This window comes from Lissotriton vulgaris, chromosome 5 (assembly GCF_964263255.1).
Source record: "Lissotriton vulgaris chromosome 5, aLisVul1.2, whole genome shotgun sequence".
NCBI lineage: Eukaryota > Metazoa > Chordata > Amphibia > Caudata > Salamandridae > Lissotriton > Lissotriton vulgaris.
Genome location: NC_141693.1, coordinates 1,840,035,410 through 1,840,055,110, shown reverse-complemented (window position 1 = coordinate 1,840,055,110; position 19,701 = coordinate 1,840,035,410). Strand labels below are relative to the sequence as shown.

General features: G+C 46.0%; 1 protein-coding gene across 2 annotated transcripts in view; it reads right to left on the bottom strand.

The window, feature by feature from the left end:
* Positions 1-19,701, bottom strand: part of SOCS7 (suppressor of cytokine signaling 7) — a 262,772-nt gene that overhangs the window by 94,340 nt on the left and 148,731 nt on the right. For both annotated transcript variants that reach the window (XM_086924311.1, XM_086924310.1), the window contains one exon: positions 12,998-13,166. In XM_086924311.1, the coding sequence (XP_086780437.1) occupies positions 12,998-13,166 (169 nt within the window). The remainder of the gene's footprint in view (positions 1-12,997; positions 13,167-19,701) is intronic.

Sequence of the window (19,701 nt, the reverse complement as noted above, 5' to 3'; positions counted from 1 at the left end):
AGACAGTAGCAAGGGCCCCAGACATGTAGACGGAAGCTGTGGGCTGCTGTTACCAGTCTTGTTTACCATGTCACTTCTCACACACGCACTTTGTTCACCATGGCACTTCTCACACATGCACTTTGTAGTCATTGCAGCTGGTATTTCACATCTCTTGTGATGAAAGATGGGTAGAATGGCGGCAGCTTGTGCCGTTGTCTGGTCTAAGTTGTTTTGTTTAAGTTCTTCTTGCTACAGGTTTATCAACATGTTCCTAATGTCAGTTATGCCTCATCTTGCCTACTGCCTTTTCTAATTTTTATTGCAGGAGTTGCCGTGTGGAGGTCTTATTTATTACAGAAATATGTACATTTTGGACAAATATCCAAATTCGGAGGTAATATGCTCTAAGGTTTTTCCTATCATAGACGTTTACTGGTGTTCGCTCACTAATTTAACTCAACCCTATTCTTGCCAGGACATGACTGCAACAATATTTTGCTTGAATTATATGCCATTAAGTCTTTCACTGTATAACATGCTACCTGTCCCTTGCTATGTCAATATACTGTAACTTTAGAAGAATGTCAAACAGATTGAAACAAAAAAAATAGTGAGCTGCTGGCGTATTAAAATATTGAAAACATACATCACTCTCCGTGAATATTAGAGGGATAAAACACATGGGTGCCTGTGCACTTTCAGTGACCTGTCCATGACCTGACATTAAAGACCTGAAAATCGGATGATGAATCCAAAGCAGCTCCAAACCGGGGTGCCTGGATTAAGTATGGACCAGGATCCCTGGAATCCTTAAGATGAACCTGCGTGTACCACCTCTGCATGAACAGCTCATTCAAGGGCCACCACGGTTGAGCACGCCCACCCTGGCATCATGGTCAGAATACACACCAGATGGCTGAAAGTCAGAGAGATCCCCATGGAGTCAACTACTTCCAGAGCCATAGAACCCGACTTCTGCGGGAGAAATGGTTACACTCCACCACACTAGTATGTATTACAGTTTCATTTCCAGTCCTGTTGCTCCATCCCCAGGGTTAAACCGAAAGAAGCACCTGTGAGAAAGTCAGATGGGTACATGAAAGTAGATGTCCTGGCAAGCCCAAGGACACCATTCAGTGTCAAAGATCCATGTAGGAAAAAACCTGGGCCTTTCCCCACTTCCAGGGCCATCTCTATAGCCCTTTGGCAGGTGTGGACTCCTCTTCCTGTGCCAGAATGGAAGCTTGATCTGGTGGGGGGAGGATGGGTGACAAATCTGAAGAAAAGTGAGTAGATATGCCTTGTGAACCTTTTATTCTCAGTAGAACAGAATGGAAATTGAGGGACTATAGCGCTCAATCTATTGTCAATAAATCTCCTAATAGACTCAAATCCGTTGATGGTAGTATGGAAAGGTATCCAGGTGGAAGCTTGTCATAAATGCTTGATCACGACTTTTCAACACTGCCACAGGAAAATCGAACAAAACTACAGTTGACCTTCAAAACAGTCAAGAGTCATTTGACGTTTCCAGCCTTGGTTTTATGCTAAGTACTATTTAAACCGTATTATTGATCCGAAAAGAAGGTCACAAAATTAAAGAATTATGGACACTCTCAGCCAGGTACTTTGTGAGACCATAAATGATCAATAACTGCAGGTTTACCGTGACTCAAAAAGGTGGGTGAGCTGGCGAATTTGCATGGAAGCACCCGGAACAACTTTCTAGATGGTAAGCGGACTCAATTCCAATTACATGCCTACCTTGAAATTCAATTATATAATCGTCCACAATGGCTTCAGGGATAACAATATATATAGCTGAACACCAATATTTCAGGACGCATTTCGTACACAGATGAGACACAAATGCATCTGATTAACCGAAGGCCTTAAAAAGTCGGTATAGGACTATCTGGTTTAGCTTCCATTTGAAGTCTGAATATAAATACCAGCTCTGTTTCGAAATATAAACAGCCCTGCAATGTGAGAGCCCTCATGAACTGCTATCATGAAAGTTCCCACTCGCATAGGCTATAATGGGCCAGTAAATATTTGTGGAGTGAGAACCAAGCTGCTCCCTGCTGTACATCAGATGTTGTAGTGCTGAATAACCACCACCTTCAAACTGATCACAGGAAGAAAGGTCATTAGTTTATATAAGGTTAGGTATTCGCTCTAGCCCATAACGTGTTGATGGAGAGGTCCTCACAGTAAGTATACCTACTTTCATCCACTCTCTGACGCAACGTGGATATTATGATGAAGGCCTGAGGTGATGGCTGACAGAAGGGAAGTTCCTGTTTTCCATCAGTTAACAGTGCAGTGGTCGAAGGATCAGTTCAGTAGAGGTGGTTCAACTCAACATCCATGGATTGAGCAGGCTTCCGCTGAGCTTGAAACTTGCAGGGCTTGGGAAGTAATGAAAGCGCTCACTTGTGCCTTTCTACAGTTACCAAAATTAAAACAAATATAAAGCTAGTACGCTTACTCTCAAACTGTAATGGGAAGCATCTGAAAGACCAGATCCATGTTTTCTGCTCACAATAGGAAATAACTGAGCACCGGAGAAGCAGGATTCACTACACACCGAACAAGAAACAACAAGCATTTGCAATGCAATAGGTCTCGCATTAGGAAAGTTTGAGCTATTGGTATTGTAAATTACAAATATTTTATTTATGTGTTGGTTTTTAAAATATTGAAATTAATAGCTTTGTCATTTACAATGCCAATAGTTATAACTTTTGCAAATGTGACACCTATATCATTTGTAATGCAATATGTGTTGTATTTACGTAACTTAGATGTATTGATATTACAAATAATGGCTTTTAATTTTTTTAAAATAATTAATACTTAAATAAAAGTTATTGTGTAATTTATAAAGGCAATAGCTTAAACTTTTGCAAATAACTTTTGTGAAGATATAGTAATGGCTGCATATGTACCATTTGTAATTAGCAATTCTAATTATTTACAGCAAAATCATGGTTGTTACCCATATGTATCAAAATGCTAACAAGCACTCGCAGAGCCAATAGGCCTGGCTTGTTTTAGGCATATGTTTGTTGTTGTATATGTCTGGATGCACTAGCTGGAAACTCAAGAGGCACCTCAAAGCTGGTCAGGCAGAATACTAGGTAAAGCACAGGATTGTAGTGCACACATTTAAAGTCACCCCCTTAATGACTTGAGCCATGCCTCCTTTAGAACCACCCCGGCACCTTTTTCATCCCACTTAAAGCACTGTGATCCACAGTAGGATTTTGCTTTCAGACTGCTAAAAGTGCTGTTGTAGGAGAAACCTAAAATTGTAAGTTGTAATGCCATGGAGTCCTTGGAGTAAAATTAAAAAACTTGTGGAGCAGAAAGAAGGAGCGACCTCTGCTCCTGTGCGGCATTCACGGTGTAGCTTCTCTGGGAGGGCAGGTGCACACAGCTGGTGTTACAAGTCAGCTGTGGGAGTTGTGTATTTCAGTGAAAGAAATCCACTGTGACACCCAGGCCTTGACTCTAGGTCCCAGGGCTCTTGGTGCCACCACATCCCTTTACAAGTGGAGCTGCAAGTTGTGTTCCCTGGTGAAGTTGATCCAAAAGTCATGTAGGTCATTTGCTTCCTGGCGCAGCAGATCCAAATATATTCAGCCTCTCTGGACTTCAAGTACAAAGCGAGAGACAGGAGTGTGGAGCACATGGTGGGTGCGGGGGCTGGAGGAGGCAAAAGCAATACGGAGAAGGGGGCAGAATTATAGAGGACGAGGTAGTGGAAGCAACAGGAGAGCGAGAAGCAAGTCAGAGGAAGGAGCAAAAGCAACATGAGGAGCAGGTGGGGGAAGCAACACCGAGGAAGTGGTAAGGGAAACGACAACTAAAGGGGAGAGCAGACCAAGTGAAGCGTGGGGGAAGGGAAAGTAAATGGGGGAGAAAGCAATGGAAGTGGACAAGGGAGAAGCACACAGGTAAGAAAGAGAGCACCCTACATGGAGCGCAGAGAGCGGGGAAGAGAAGCACACTAGAAAGACAGCTGAAAAACACACGCACTCTCATAAAGTCCTTAAAAAGAAAAAAAAAGCGCCTAAAAAATGAGGAGCGGAAGAACACAAGTATTGCAGTCATGCCCAGGGGAGGGGGAACCATAAGTAGAAGGAAAGCCCAGCCAATCTAGCATATAAGAAGCAAGCAAATGCGAGTGAAAATGAAGCCAACCAATGGTTAGCAATGGCCAGACTCTAAGCCCACTGTAAGCTTACAATACACCCCACAATGACAATATCTAAAAAATGTTTGCCCTTCATAGGCAAGAACGTAGGGAGTTCATACCTGCGCTGTGGAGAGCGCAGAAGTAAAAGTTGAATAAGCAGTTGGAAAACACAGGTTGCCCTTTTTTTTTTAATAGGTAGATGTGGCCGACTTTAGAAAGAAGCGACACTCCGTAGGTAAATACAATGTTATGCTACATCCATGCTTATGGGTGTAATGTGAATCCTTTTCTCCATGCACACGAGGAAATGCCCCTTTCACAGGGTAGGTTAGGAAGGCGCACTTGCGTAATGTGTATTATAGCACGGTTGCACAAGAGTCTGTAGCCCCTTCTGCAATATGGAAATACCCACAGAAAGCAACAAGCACTGGCGTTGCCAATAGGTCTCGCAGTAGGAAAGTTGGCGCTATTACAATTGCAAATAACAATGCCTTTTATTTTTGTTTTCATTTTAAAAACAAAGGGCTTTGTCATGTACAAAACCAATAGCTCCAACTTTCCTACTGCGAGACCTATTGGCAACGCCAGTGCTTGTTTATTTTTCAACCAACTGCTACGATATTATTAAATAGTTTTCCAAGTGAGACTTTTGTTATGGATTCAGTTTCTCTGGAAAAACGAAATGCCCTGTTTAAGCACTCATGACGGGAAAATCTACTCTAGGTGTGTTGTAGTCTTGGAAGGGAATCCTTTTGACTTGTTTGTCGGGAAGTAAAAACCGAAAAAGGAAAGTTAACCCTTGTTTTAATTTCGATTTGTAGCACTGCTTTACTATCTTCCTTGCATGAGTTTTTTTTGTATCGAATGCTGACTTTTTTTTATATTTATGATTGTTAGTTTATTAAATTAAGTTAAATGGACTAGCCTTATATTATAAAGTTAAGTTTTTGGCTTTCATGTTAACTACTTTTCTTTTGGGTCGTACTTTCTTGGCGGTTAAGCGTGTTATTTCAGCTGCCTAACTTAAACGGGCTTTTGTAACCGGACACCCTCGTCTCTATTCGGACATGCCAATTCATCACTACTGATGTGTCACGAGATGAGGAAGGGCATGCCCAGCACTGGGAAGTACGGTGGGTGATCATGTGTCCGTCTGCTCCTCCCAACCAGTAGAGTAGAGGAGATTTGTTGTCCGTTCTGGTTAACATTTCTTCCGAGTGTGAGAGGCTACATTTTGTGTTAAATTGGTGAAATCCCACTTTCAAGAACATAAAATGCAAATCCACTAGTTCTTTATGTTTACATTTACTTTTGTACATAAACCAAAACACGTTTCATGTTGGCGTTTGTTGAATAAATGGCATTCCAGATCCGTGTTTGGTGTTGCAATATGGAAAATCGCAATATTTTTTGGGGGTAAATGGAACGTTTTTTGTACTACTTTGCCTTTTCATGCGCCCAAGTTGCACAGGAATATTTGTAAAACGCTCTTAATACCTTGTGGTCCCCTATGTTGCATTTTTTTGTATGTAAAGCATGGGTGCGGTGCTTTTCCCAGTAAGCATTGCCTTTCTAAAATGTTACCTGCCAAATGCAATGCACGAGGCGTCTTGCGACGGAAGCCGGATGGGGGCAGGAGAGCCTGGGGCGGGATTCCGAGTGAGGGGAGGCAAGCGGATTAAGAGGGAAGCTGTATGGGAGCGCCTGGTTGGGGGGCGTGAATAAACAAGCGTTGCCGGGAAACTGAAAATACGGCCGGCCTGTGGCCAGCCATGATTCAATTAGGGGAGGAGAAGCCGCAGAGAGCACGCTGGGCGAAGCCCTTTGATGTGCTCTACGGTCGTGAATGCGCGTGCTTGTTTGGTCACGTGATTCAGGTGAACTCAATGAAAACCGCAGCGCAAGAAGCCCTTGGTTTCACGAGGATTTTCGAGACATGAATTCTCGCTCCGCTCAATGCGCTTGCGCGCATTGATAGGTCGCGTGACCTAAAAAATAAGCGCAAACGCCAGGGCGCTTCCATAATCTGGCTTTAGGTGATCAACAGTTTCACCCTCACATTATCACACCAACCTCCCCTTGAGGCAAGCTTAGCGACCTACGACTGTATGCAAAGCAGCTATGGGGGATAGAAATATTTACAAATAAATAAATACAAAGGACGCACCAAAGTTGAAAAGACAATTAACAGGGAATATAAAGTAGAAACAATTATATGATACTATTCCATATTAGGCACCCAACTATTTCTGCCCAAATTAAGTTATGGCTGCACAAAAAAAGTCAGCAGACATTTAATGTAGCAGAAAACCAGAGTGCGGCTAACGCAGTGCTTAGAGAACAGTGTTATCCACCCACTCCCCTGTAATGAGGTCTTCACTAAATGAAAGCCCTTTCAGCACCACCCCAATCTAACTGCCATCCTAAAGCGAGCCTAGACTACAGAGTGGTATGGACGGATGAGCACTTGTTTGAAAAACAGCCAATCATCTTCCCCTACTGTTAAAATTATCAATATTGTGTTAGTGACAACAACAACAAAAAAATCAATCGAGACAAGAACAAACATTAGGGAGCTCACCTGCATGTTTTTAAAACTCCATCCTAGTGCCGCGAAGGGTGCAGTGCTGCCTCGAAGTGAGCAATCCTCCTCTTTCCTTCCATTGGGCGCACGTCAGTCAGTCAGACACAATCAGTACGGTGGTCCTGAAGACCCTTGAAGAAGCAGCGCTGAGCAGGCCCTCATTTCAGGGCAGCCTGTAGGGCTGGGAGAACGACCACCGCCGGCCTGGCACCATCTGCTGTCCCCGAGCAGAGAGGCGCTGCAGGCGGAAGTGTGGGCCTGCAGCGAGGTGAACGCCCTGCTCTCTTCACGCGCTGCACAACCGGACACGAGGGGTCACCAGGCACACAGGACCAGCGCAGGGCACGAGAGGTCACCAGGCAGGCAAGCCCAGCGGCAGAACCAGCGGCAGGGCACGAGGGGTCCAGGGCCGGACTGAGGAACCAAAACCGGCCCTGGCAAAGTGCTTAGCAGCCCCACCCCGGGGGTTGGGGGTGCGACCGCACTCGTTGCCAGGGGCGGTTTTCGGACGATTTTGTTACAGGGCCGTTTTTGCAGTCCGGGCCTGGAGGGGTCACCAGCCCGGCAGAACCAGCGGCAGGACACGAGGGGTCACCAGCCAGGCAGGACCAGCGGCAGAACCAGCGTCTGGACACGAAGGGTCGCCAGCCACGCAGGACCAGCGGCAGTGCTGACTTCACCTCAGCGAACTCCATCCGTTCCGGGTCTCCACAGCTGGACCAGGAAACGAGTGTGTATCGGACAATAGTGCTCTGACAACAGGGAAAATCAGAAGCATAAACACCGGGGAAAGCCTGCAAGCACTCAGGGCCTCGGAGCAGGACGCAAAGGCACCCACTGCTTCCAACCAATGGTTGTCTCCAGAGCAAGTGTGTCTGCCGCAGCATTACGTTTCAATATTTCCTCCTGTTCAGTGGTATATTCAGATGATTTTTACCAGCAGGATAGTCTCCTTTGATTACTATTTTTTATGAATTTTGTCCCTTTGTAGGTATAGGCAGTACTTTCAGCTGTTGTTAAAAGGGCCAGTTGCTGTTTAGCCATTTGGATGAATTAGGCGCAACCACATTTAAAGATGATCATACTGGTTCTCAATGCTTTGACCCGAGCAAAAACTAAATACCAGGACAAAACAGATTCACAGGTTTGGTAGCTATGACATCAGGGAAAATTTAGTGACAGGCCTGGGGAAGGTGATCATGTGGTCCCACCTCACATTTTAGCTGACTGTAGACAAAAGCCTCTTGTGGGCCAAACTAAAAACGTATTGCTCATTACTCATCACTGGTTATCTTCCTTCTCACTCATTTGCTTGCTTATTACTCAATAGCTTTCCTTCTTTTTAGGTTGAGCCTAAAAAGGCAGCAAACCTGGTTAAAAAAAAAAAACTATTGTGGGCTTAGAGCTCAGAGAGGCATACAGCTCACCCATTGCTAAGTATGGATTGCCTATCCCATCACTCATGTGCTTGCTTCTTATTGCATGGCTTTCTTTGTCACACCAGGACCCTCGTGTTTGTCTACCCCTGTAGCATACTTTCTTCATTGTCTCTGGCTGGCTGGCTTTTATCTTATCACTGCTAGGAACTGATTGAAGGCTTGTATTTTCCAGCTCTCTCTATTTTGTACCCCTTCCGCCCACTGCCTAGCTAGCCAAGTGTTGCTCACTCGCCTGTATACTTTTCCATAGCCTCCTCAGGGTTATGCTCGCTCATGTGCGCTTCTCCCTCGAGTAATGCTTTTTCCCCCATCCCCTCTCCCTGTTGCTCCCACTCACACACAGTGCTTAAAAAAAGATAACTCCTGTTGGAGGTATGCATGCGAATAACAGCATTTGCTCACTCCAATAAAAAAAATGATAGCTTCGGTACCACTTATCATTTTTGCCATGCTGCACAGCATCTGCAGTTCTGCCCATCCTCTCCCACCCCTACCTGTACCCGCAGCCCTCGCACGCTGTGCTGCATCCTCCTCAACCAGTTCCCCCGTTTCTCCCACCCGGGACTCATGCTACCATCATTCCTCCTCGACTTGCTCTGTCCATCTCTTCTGATGCATCACCCCACCCAACAGTCTGGCACCTGTCATTTGCTGCTAGCTATTCAGTTTTCCAATTAAAAAGCTTTCACTCAAAAATGTACAGCTTCAATGAGCGTTCACGATCTCGAAACGATAAATAAAAGAAAACCGCCAGTGTCATTTTGTATGCACAAGCGTACATTTTCGCACGTGTGAACTTGAATGGTAGGACTGCCAGCAGTACCATGACACGTTCAAGCCATTACCTCAATTTTTTTGTTTAAGCAATAAAAGTATCTCCTTAAAAGTGAACAGTGGAAGGACACGAATGGAAAGGGGCGACCATTCGGTCCCCCCGAACGTATGGCGGAGTACCACGATCCCCCCGGGAAGCCATCTTGTGCGGGAGGCGAGTCCCGGCTGGTATGCCCGAAGCGGCGTAGCCGGGGCGCGCCTTTTTCCCGCCCTAGAGTGGGCTGGCCTAGACACTGACGCGGCCGGCCACGCCCCTGGGGCAGGCGGGGGCGGGTTTACGCCCGCCCTGAAGACGGATAAAAGAAGCAACAAGCCAAGGAAGCATCCTCTTGTTCCTGTGCTCTGAAGCTGCACCACCTCGCTGCACGTGAGCTCGAGACGGAACGAAGAGCCAATTTTGACCCACCCACCAGCCCCTGAGGACAGCAAGTGGTTTTTGAATAAAGTTTGATGTGGTAACTCTAACTTTGTTTGCAGGTTCGGATTATTATCGTGGTAACTTTGAATATGCAATAAAGAATGGTCAATTTGTGGTATATTTTGCAAATAAAGAAATCCTGCTCTAAGTGTTGATCAGTAAGCATGCTTTTAATAAAGTCGTTGTGTTACTGTCTTTTAAGTAAATTAGTCATTTAGTTTAGAATTGTCGTATTTATTTTGGTCGGGCGGTAAGGTCATGATCGGTGAGCACTAATTGGAAGATCCCTATGAGTGGGCGTCACCCATTACGGATGGGAGCGCTCGAGGGAGGTGGCCATTGGCCCCTCAACGGGGAGGCGGTCCCTTCTAAGGATGGGCCGCCGAAAGGAAAGGAAAGGCGGTCAAGGCCCCTTCCTGGGTAGGAGGGGCTACAGCCCCCTCCTGGAGAATTTCCTGGGGCCAGGACATCTGCGACGGCAGATGTGGTAAGTTGTGTGGGGTTCGGGGGGGGGGGTCTACGCTACCTTCTAGATACCTCACACGAGTCCTCGGACGACCTTTAAGTGGCGTCGAGTTTATTGGGGCCCCCGTCAAGTCAAGGGAAATTGGTAGTTGCACTTGAGGTACACCTCGGTGCGGTCGCCCCTCACAAGTGAGGGGGATATTTCTGGTTTAGGGATCTTGACACCGGTTACGACCTTGCCGTTGGCCCTTAAACGTTAGGATGTACAATTTCAAAATTTCAAGTTAAATGTTTTGTAGGATGTTAGTTCGGCTAGGAGAACCTTTGTATTAGAGAATATGTTAAGGTTAGCCAAACATCGCAATGTGGTAATGAAATTGTACATAATATGAAACTGTTATTTTAATGTTTTAATTTTGTTTCATATTTTAATAAATACGGCCGGGAGGGTCACTCCCTCCCGTCTTCCAAAAGTTCAGAACTGTTTCCGGTTTCCCATCCTTGGGGATTGTGTTGAGAGGGGGTGGCGGGTATCTCAGCCATAATGAGGCTATACTCCAGGGAGAGACAAACAAGTTGTACAAGGCAAGCCATTAAAAAAAGAGCAAGCAAATGAGTGACAAAGCCAACCAATGGGTGGGATTTAAGTCCAATGTAATTTCTTGGTTAGTTTACAACTGGTCATTTGCAACCAGACAGCTTCGTCTTTGCTTGCCCTGAAAATAGGGATAAACATGTCACTCCACAGAAAGACTAGTAAAGGAAATAAAAGAACACAAACCATAACAATCAATTATCAAGTTAAATTAAAACTCAAATCAAATTCAAGGAACATAACCTGCATATGCCTTTCGATACTAGGTAAGCTATGCAAAACTAAGCAACCACCAGTGGAGCCACGGATCGGTGAAGAAATTATATGGACTTTTCAGGGGCAACCAGAGAAACAATTCTGCCTGGGTTCATACACAAAGCTCATTCTGCGTAACTAGACTGGATAGCAATTGACATCAGTGTGCTTACTGCCACGCAGCGCTGTGAAGCGTCTCCAAGATAAACAACCATCGATATTATTATAACTCACTGAGAAGCGAGTACGCTTTCAATCCGCATCAAAGATTAGATATTTTGTTCAATCTGAAGGGTGAAGGGACTACGGAGTCTGACAGCCCGACAGAGAAGGCAGTGCCACCTGGCCTGATATTCCTTAGTGTCATAATTCGGCAAAGTAGACGGGAGGTGCAGAAACCAGTGCAACGAAATCAGTGGACTGGGGTAGTCGGCAAAGGGTGTACTAAAGGGAGGGGAGCATATTCATGTTAGGTGCGTGGACCAGACAGCGAGATTAGTTGAGAGGAGAATGGTACTACTTACTAAATCAAGAAACGACTACCATGTTATGGATCTATACACGTCAGTTTTCTTCATATCCACCAAATTGCACAATTAACTTATATTTAATCACAAGGCCATGTTATAATCCGAAAACGTATCATGGAGTCGACGCAAAGACCTCCAAACCCTTTCAGATCTCGCATCCATAAAAGTGCACACGCTTGGCGGGTTTGCCGCCTGGCATTTTTCGCGCCATTTCTCGCCGGCCTACCACACTCAAAACAGCACCCTGCCCTTTAGAGGCACTCAAGGGGCTACAGAGTGAGCATGCATTTGGAGCACAGGAACATGCTGCAGTGTGACGACGTCATAACGATTTAGGAGCGCTCCGGACCCGGTGTGCTATGACGGCACAGTACAGGCCGCTGTGTTCTTCCCAAACCCCGAGGTTGCGTGGCGCTTACTTTCTTTACTCGCCATCTTCTCGGTGTCCTCTTCTTCGCCCGCGTACCCCGGGCACCGAAGGCGTTCACTGGTTTTCCGCATGATTCTAGGAGACAGCCACCCCCACAAATATCAGGCGGGGCTGGCGTTCACACTAATTCTAGGGGCGAGAGTAGACTGAGCGGCCGCGCTACTCTCCGACGGGTTTCAGAAGTGCCTCGAGCTCAGCCACCTCCACTCGCGACCAGGCCACGCAAAAGTTAGATTCTCACTTTCAACCCGCGCCGCCGATCATTTCACAGCTTTCAGCGCGCATGCGTGACCTCCAGGGAGAAGCCGCGTGACAGCTACTGTCCAGCCTTCTTTCAAGTGTTGACCAATCACAGAAGAGGAGGAAGTGAGTTAAACACGAGAGCGAGGAATCCTTAAAGCAATGGCACAGGCGTGGCCTTCGGAGGCTGCCGCCATATTTAGGATTTGGAATCACGCTCCTTCTTAAACAAGACACACCGGAAGGGCGGATGGCACTAGCGGGGCTCCCGTGAGGTGAGAGAGCCCCGCACCGAAGGAAGAGACCGCCGCCGCCTGCAACGAGCCCTCGTATGGAGAGCTGGAGGCGATTACCGGTGAGTGAGGGCCTTTGCTGAGCTGCGGGGGGCATGTGTGTGTGCGCATGCGGCGGGGGGCTCTGTATGTGTGTGAGCATGCGTGTGTGTATGTATCTTGGAGTCTGTGTGTATGCGTGTGTGTGTGTGTTTAAAAGAGGCCGATGACTGTGGGGGTGGGAGGGGGTGTGTGTGAGCGAGCGAGTGTCTGTCTGTGTGTGTATGCGCACGCATGTTGCTGAGAATGTGGACGGAGCCGACGTGCGCGTGCACGCAGGCAAATCCAGCAGCAGAAGCGCGTGCCACCCTCCTGTCCCTAATTCCCCCGAGACGGACGGCTATACGTCTCTAGCTGGACGCATCCTTCGGATGCTACTCCAGCGAGACCTAAAAAGCAGTTGGAGACAGTCAATACAAACAGAAGGAAAGAGGGAGCATTGCTAAACTGGATAATGCCAACATCAAGAGTTATTTTTAACATATGCCTAAAAAAGATACCACACCAACATATACAATAAACAGGAAAGCATTACTGGGACAGCACATCAGGTTTCAATAGTAAAGAGGATTTAACACAGCCAAGACACACATTAACAACAAATATTTAGAAACATGTGAGACATTTTCAATCCGCAGCGGAGTAAAATGCAGGAAGGATGGTTTAGGAATGGGGCAGGTTGGCCTTACCTCGGTAATGCTCCATTCTGGTGTGATGAGTGATTCCTTGTGAACGGAAACTGAGGCTGAGGATGTAACGAGGGTCAGAACTGTCTCGCACCAAGAATGAACCATCTGGCTTTCCCTTCAGTTTCATTTCAGCATCCTCCCAGTTCATTGGCCCCCAATACCAGCCACACTGCAAGGAATGTCAATAAATAGATTTAGAAACACTCCAAATGTCCATCCAGACATAACTCACCTGTATTAATGGGAATATTTCCCCATTTCAGGAGGAGATCCAGAAATGCATTCATTATTATATCAGCATTTCAGGTTTTCAAAATAGTGTTTACGTAACTCCACTAAGCAGTGAACTAAATTAGAGAATTTTTTTTATCAAAGCAGGAGAATCTCAAATATGAGACAGCATACACACATTATTTATGATTCGAGTTGAAAAAAAGTTAACAGGATTGGTCTAGAACCGCTTAAAAAAATAAAATATTTCCCCAATTGCAATCTTAGATTCTTTTTTCATGCAAAAAAAATGGATGATAAAAAAGGTTTTAACTCTCAGAGTAGACAGTCATGCTCTTCAGATGATAGCAAAATGGTAAAAAACATGCATTAGAAAAGCCAATAGGTCTGGCTTTAAGGTGAAAACGCATGCAAACAGGCATTCTCAAATGTTGATTACATGTACAGATGATGTTTATTCCACTAAAGGGTGACCTATTGGCTTGGCCAATGCATTGAAAATTAGCAAATGAAGGATTTCTTTTACTATAGAATGCATACGGGGTAAATAATTGAATTTGACAAACAGTGTGAGGACAGAGTACTATTTAGATGTAACATACCCCATTATATATTCCAATTAAAGCACTTCCTAGAAGGCAGAATGATACACTAAACAGCCAATAGCATCATGTGAGAGAGCAATATTGGTAACAGGTCATGCAATCAGCTGCACTGGCAAGGCAGATCTAAAATACTACATGGTGATGGGTTTGAAAAAAATCGAGTGAATTTTTTGATGATCTAAGGAGATTGTGGGATATGCATGTGTGTCAATAATTTAGATTTTAATTGGAATAGAGTCAGTCACCACTACAATCTAGTCCATGCACAACTTTTTTGAAAGAAGTATTGAATTTATGGTTGAGCAACTCATTATTTTGTCAAGCTTCCTGGTCTCACTTTTACCAGTCCTTAAAGGCTGGGACTCCTTACATAAGGTTTCATTGAATTTATAAAACGCTGACCACCTGGATCTCATCCGAGACGGTCGCTCCCCCCCACGCTCCCTGGCAAAGAATTCTGCTGCAAAATCCTCTGGCTGGTATCGTAGCAGCACGCTTGCTCGCACTTGCATCTGTGTCAACGCGCTTGTTTAAATAGCTGCTTCCGACTTCGCGCTCGTGTAATCTAGCCCTTTAAATATCGCGCGTCATTTATAAGGAACTAATAACATCGGACTCCATTGGAATAGCACTGTTAACATCGCGCTCGACATTTAATCACAGCGCCCAAGTAATTTTGCATTGTTAAACATCGCGCACGACAGGATTAGCAAATTCACATAGCGCTTTGTTGATTCATAGCGCCATACCTCACACTAAGCTAGCATTTTGGTAATACTTCGTGTGACTGCCGCCTTTTATAATCTGCATCTTTTTCTGCTGCCTCAATTGTGTGCACTATTGTTATTTAGCTTTGCACTGACCAAAGGCTGCCCAAGTTTCACTTTCTAACTCCATTTTGTATCCAGGTTGTTGTCTACTCCCTTGCCCCGCCTACCCTCCCGGCTAACTCCTCCCAGCTGACCCTCCCACGCTCCGCCCCCTCCACTATCCATTTAAAGCAGATGTCCCAACGCGCAGCGTCCACGCGCTACGGCCGCGCCGAAGGTGTGCCAAAGGTAAGCCTGTCTACGCCCGTCCACGCCTGGACCGCGCCCAGCGCCAGACCCCCTGGTCCACGCAATGCCCAGCCCACCCGCATTACATACGACTCAGCCACCCTCCTAGCACTTAATCCTGGCCGACTCCCCAACTGCGCCCAAGCCTCACCTGGACACACCCATGGACCCTTCACATGCATCTTCTGCAAGTTTGACGGCACAAAAACCAATTCCGCATCCACTAACACCAAACATAGATCTGACGCCAACCACCTTAAATGCATCCTACTCAACACCCGATCGGTCCACAGCCACGCCATCAACCTTTGGAATCTACTAGACACCATCTCTCCAGACGTCGCCTTCCTAACAGAAACATGGATGAACGCCTCTTCGGCCCCAGACATCACCATAGCCATCCCGGAAGGCTACAAGATCATCCGAAAAGATCGCCCCAAACAAACAGGAGGAGGCATCGCCATCGTCCATAAGAACTCCATCCGCATCTCAACAAGCTCAGACGACATCCTCTCTAGCGCCGAACACCTTCACTTCCAGATCCACACCGACCCCAAGACCACACTCAGAGGCACACTCTTATACAGGCCACCAGGACCCTGTGCACAATTCACTGAAGACATCACTGACTTTATCACCCAACACGCCCTCTCCTCCGAGGACTACATCCTATTGGGAGACCTCAATTTTCACCTGGAAAAGAACAACAACAACACCACCACCCTTCTGGACAATCTCGCCAACCTAGGACTCAAACAACTTGTTAATACCCCCACACACCGCGCAGGACACACTCTCGACCCTATCTTCACCTCCAGCAAACATATTTCCTTCAGTCACACCACAGTTCTCCAATGGACGGACCACAGCTGCGTTCACTTTGTCTACAAAAAGACCACATCCCACAACCATCCTCAACCTACTCTGCAAAGAAATTGGAACAAAATCACCATCGACCAGGTCTCCACATCGCTTATTCAAAACCCCCCTGCCCACTCATCGAACCCCAACCAAGCAGCCATCAACCTCACACAATGGCTAACCGACACTGCCGACAACCTAGCACCTTTGAAAAAACGTCAAATCAAACTAGGCAGCAAAAACGCCCCCTGGTTCAACGATGATCTTAAGAAATCCAAGAAACTCTGTCGCTCCCTTGAGAAGACTTGGAAAAAAGACCCAAACACCAACACCAGGGACGCCTTCAAAAACGCCTCCCGCATACACTACCAATTGATCCAGACTGCCAAGAAAACCGCATTCAAAGACCGACTAGACAAAAACGCCCACAACAGCAAGGAACTATTCAACATCGTCAAAGAGTTTACCAACCCCATTGCCAACTCCAACGACATCACCCCCTCTCAAACCCTTTGCGACTCACTAGCTTCGTTCTTACACAACAAAATCGGAGACATCCACAACATTTTCAACAACCAACCCGAAGACCAACCCACCAAACCCTCTGCCGTACCTTCACCCCCCCCTTGAACATCCTTAATGACTGGAACCTAATCTCCACTGAGGACACCATTCGCCTGATGAACTCCATCCATTCAGGATCCCCCTCAGACCCTTGCCCTCACCACATCTTCAACAAAGCAGACTCCACCATAGCACCACACCTCCGAGACGTCATCAACTGCTCGCTCAAATCCGGCACCTTCCCAGAAAGCTGGAAACACGCCGAACTCAGCGCCCTTCTGAAAAAACCCACAGCTGACCCCACCGAACTCAAAAACTACCGCCCCATCTCGCTCCTCCCATTCCCGGCCAAAGTCATCGAGAAAGCTGTCAACAACCAGCTCGCCGCCTTCCTCGAAGCCAACAAATCCCTCGACTCCTCACAGTCCGGCTTCCGAGACAAACACAGTACTGAGACCGCACTCATCGCAGCAACAGACGACATCCGAACTCTACTGGACAATGGAGACACAGTCGCCCTCATCCTCCTCGACCTCTCCGCAGCCTTCGACACAGTCTGTCATAAAACCCTGTTACAACGACTTAGAAACATCGGAATCCAAGGAAAAGCACTGGAATGGTTCACTTCTTTCCTTGCCGGAAGAACTCAGAGAGTACGCCTCCCACCATTCAAGTCAGAGGCAACTGAAGTCATCGGCGGCGTGCCACAAGGATCTTCACTCAGCCCCACCCTCTTCAACGTATACATGAGCCCCCTCGCGACCATCGCACGCCAACACAACCTCAACATCATCTCCTACGCTGATGACACTCAACTGATCCTCTCACTCACCAAAGACCCAAACATCGCCAAAACCAACCTACATGAAGGAATGAAAGAGGTAGCCGAATGGATGAAGCATAGCCGTCTGAAACTGAATTCAGACAAAACAGAAGTCCTTATCTTAGGTACCTCCCCCTCCGCCTGGGACGACTCTTGGTGGCCAGAAGCCCTTGGAAAAGCACCCATCCCAACGGATCACGCACGGAACCTAGGCGTCATCCTGGATTCCTCACTCTCGATGACCAGACAAGTCAACGCCGTCTCCTCATCTTGCTTCAACATTCTTCACATGCTCAAGAAACATTTCGCTGGATCCCCACCGAAACTAGAAAAACGGTCACCCACGCACTGGTCACAAGCCGCCTTGACTACGGAAACACCCTTTACGCCGGTACCACCGCAAAACTTCAGAAAAAACTCCAACGCATCCAGAACGCATCAGCCAGACTCATATTAGACATCCCGCGTAAAGAACACATTTCTGGTCACCTGAAAAACCTCCACTGGCTCCCCGTCAATAAGAGAATAACTTTCCGCCTCGTCACCCAAGCACACAAAGCTCTCTACGAACTTGGACCCGAATGCCTCAATTCACGTCTTTCCTTCTACACCCCCTCCCGCCAGCTGCGCTCTTCCAACCAAGCCCTCGCTACTGTTCCCCGCGTCAACAAAACCACCATGGGAGGAAGATCATTCTCCTACCTAGCGGCCAAAACCTGGAAGTCACTTCCCATGCACCTTCGCCTCACTCAAAACCACCTAGCATTCAGATATTCGAGAAGTAATTCCCCACCCCTCCTCAAGCGCCTTGAGACCCTCTGGGTATGTAGCACGCTATATAAATTTTATTGACTTGACACGCCCAACCCTTGCAAGATAGACTAGAAACATTTATTTCTAAGAGAAATTTTGTTTAAAATAATTAGAAATATAAATTTTGCACTTATATTTCGTGTCTTTTTCCTTTATATATTCCAAAGAAAAAAATATGGTGTATCTCGCTGCACTGTGGTCACCAATACTGTATCCAATAAATCTACGTACTATATGTTATGTTAAGTTACAGCTATTATTCTGAATCCCACCTATACATAGGCATGGTAGGAAAGTAGAAGTGGAATTAAGAATAGTAATTCCATACTTACATTACAATGTAATGGTAGGTGAATGCAGTAGATACAATATAATTGCCATGCAATATAGTGACCTCCCACCCGCTAAATTCTCAGCAGAATCCTTGTTTTATCAGGCTGCTCCAACATCAACTAGCTTAAGCAGACTTCAAGTTTTTTAAGGCACTCTTGCAGATCTTTAGGGAATCTTGGCAGTGACACAAACACAGAAACTGGTAATGAAGAATTCTCTTTAAGTATGTAGAAGTCCCAGGAACATGCTTTACAAGTAGAATATAACAAGCTACCAGGAGCAGTATTCACGCCTGTGCAATCTCCCACTCACAATGGCGTAACTGCCAGCATATCCATACAAGGCAATCAATCAGTCATTTGTAACGCGCATCACTGTCACCCCTAAGAGTATCTGGGAGCTGTTGGGCATATTTACACACAGAACAGTCAACTCAAAATAAGCGTTATTTGATTTCTTCAGTGGAAATCATAAAAGCAAAGTGCAAACATAAAATAAATACTATTTACTAGTCTAAAAGTTATACACAAAATGATTAAGTCTGCAACAGGCTTATTAAAAAAATTACAAATCTTAAGCCACAACTGATAAGGAATTCTTCATTACATACGATTGCATTTACATCACCAACCGATCACAATATGATGGTTTTTTTACATCTAGTTATGGTCTTTAAGAAGATAGCCACAGCCCGCCTGATGTACTCATTATCTAAAAGCTGGAGGAATAAAAAAGTTGGGCAGCATTGCCTAAGACCAAGCAGCTTTAAGATCGCTAGGATCCAAAACTTTCTCTGAACTTCGTATAATTTACAGAAAAGCACCACATGAATTGTTGTGTGCTGTGACATTCTGTCACATGGGCATTTAAAGAGCGAGCTTGAGCAGTCATTAATTACAGGAAAACTTTTTAGGTGATGGAAAGTACCAAGCCTAAACAGAGTAAAAACGAATCTGTCACACGGGCCCTCCGTGATTTGTAAATAAGGATGTATATCATATGTGGTCAATACCATTTGGTTACTATGTACAGTCGGCCCCATAATTTCCGCGGAGTCTATTTGATTTTAGTATTTTAAGATCTTTTCTGGTCACAAGTACCCGGGATTCCAGTACTTCATATTATTTTGGGAGGCATATGTCGCTCATGAAGTCTTTGATATATTTCAACCAAGGTATGTTAAGCGCTTATTGTAGTTTAATACAATCCCTTATATTATCCCTATTAAGGGTGGTTTTCTCCAAGACCCAGATGTTGTGCCACAGGAGGATTGGCTGAATTTTAATTAAGTATAATATAGAGGTGGGCATGGCCAAGCAGTATGGCCGACAGGACGTGAGCCTTCTCAGCTCCCCGTCCGTCCGCCTACAAATACTGAACTTCACCTGGAGGCCCCGCTGAAAAGCGAACTAGCGG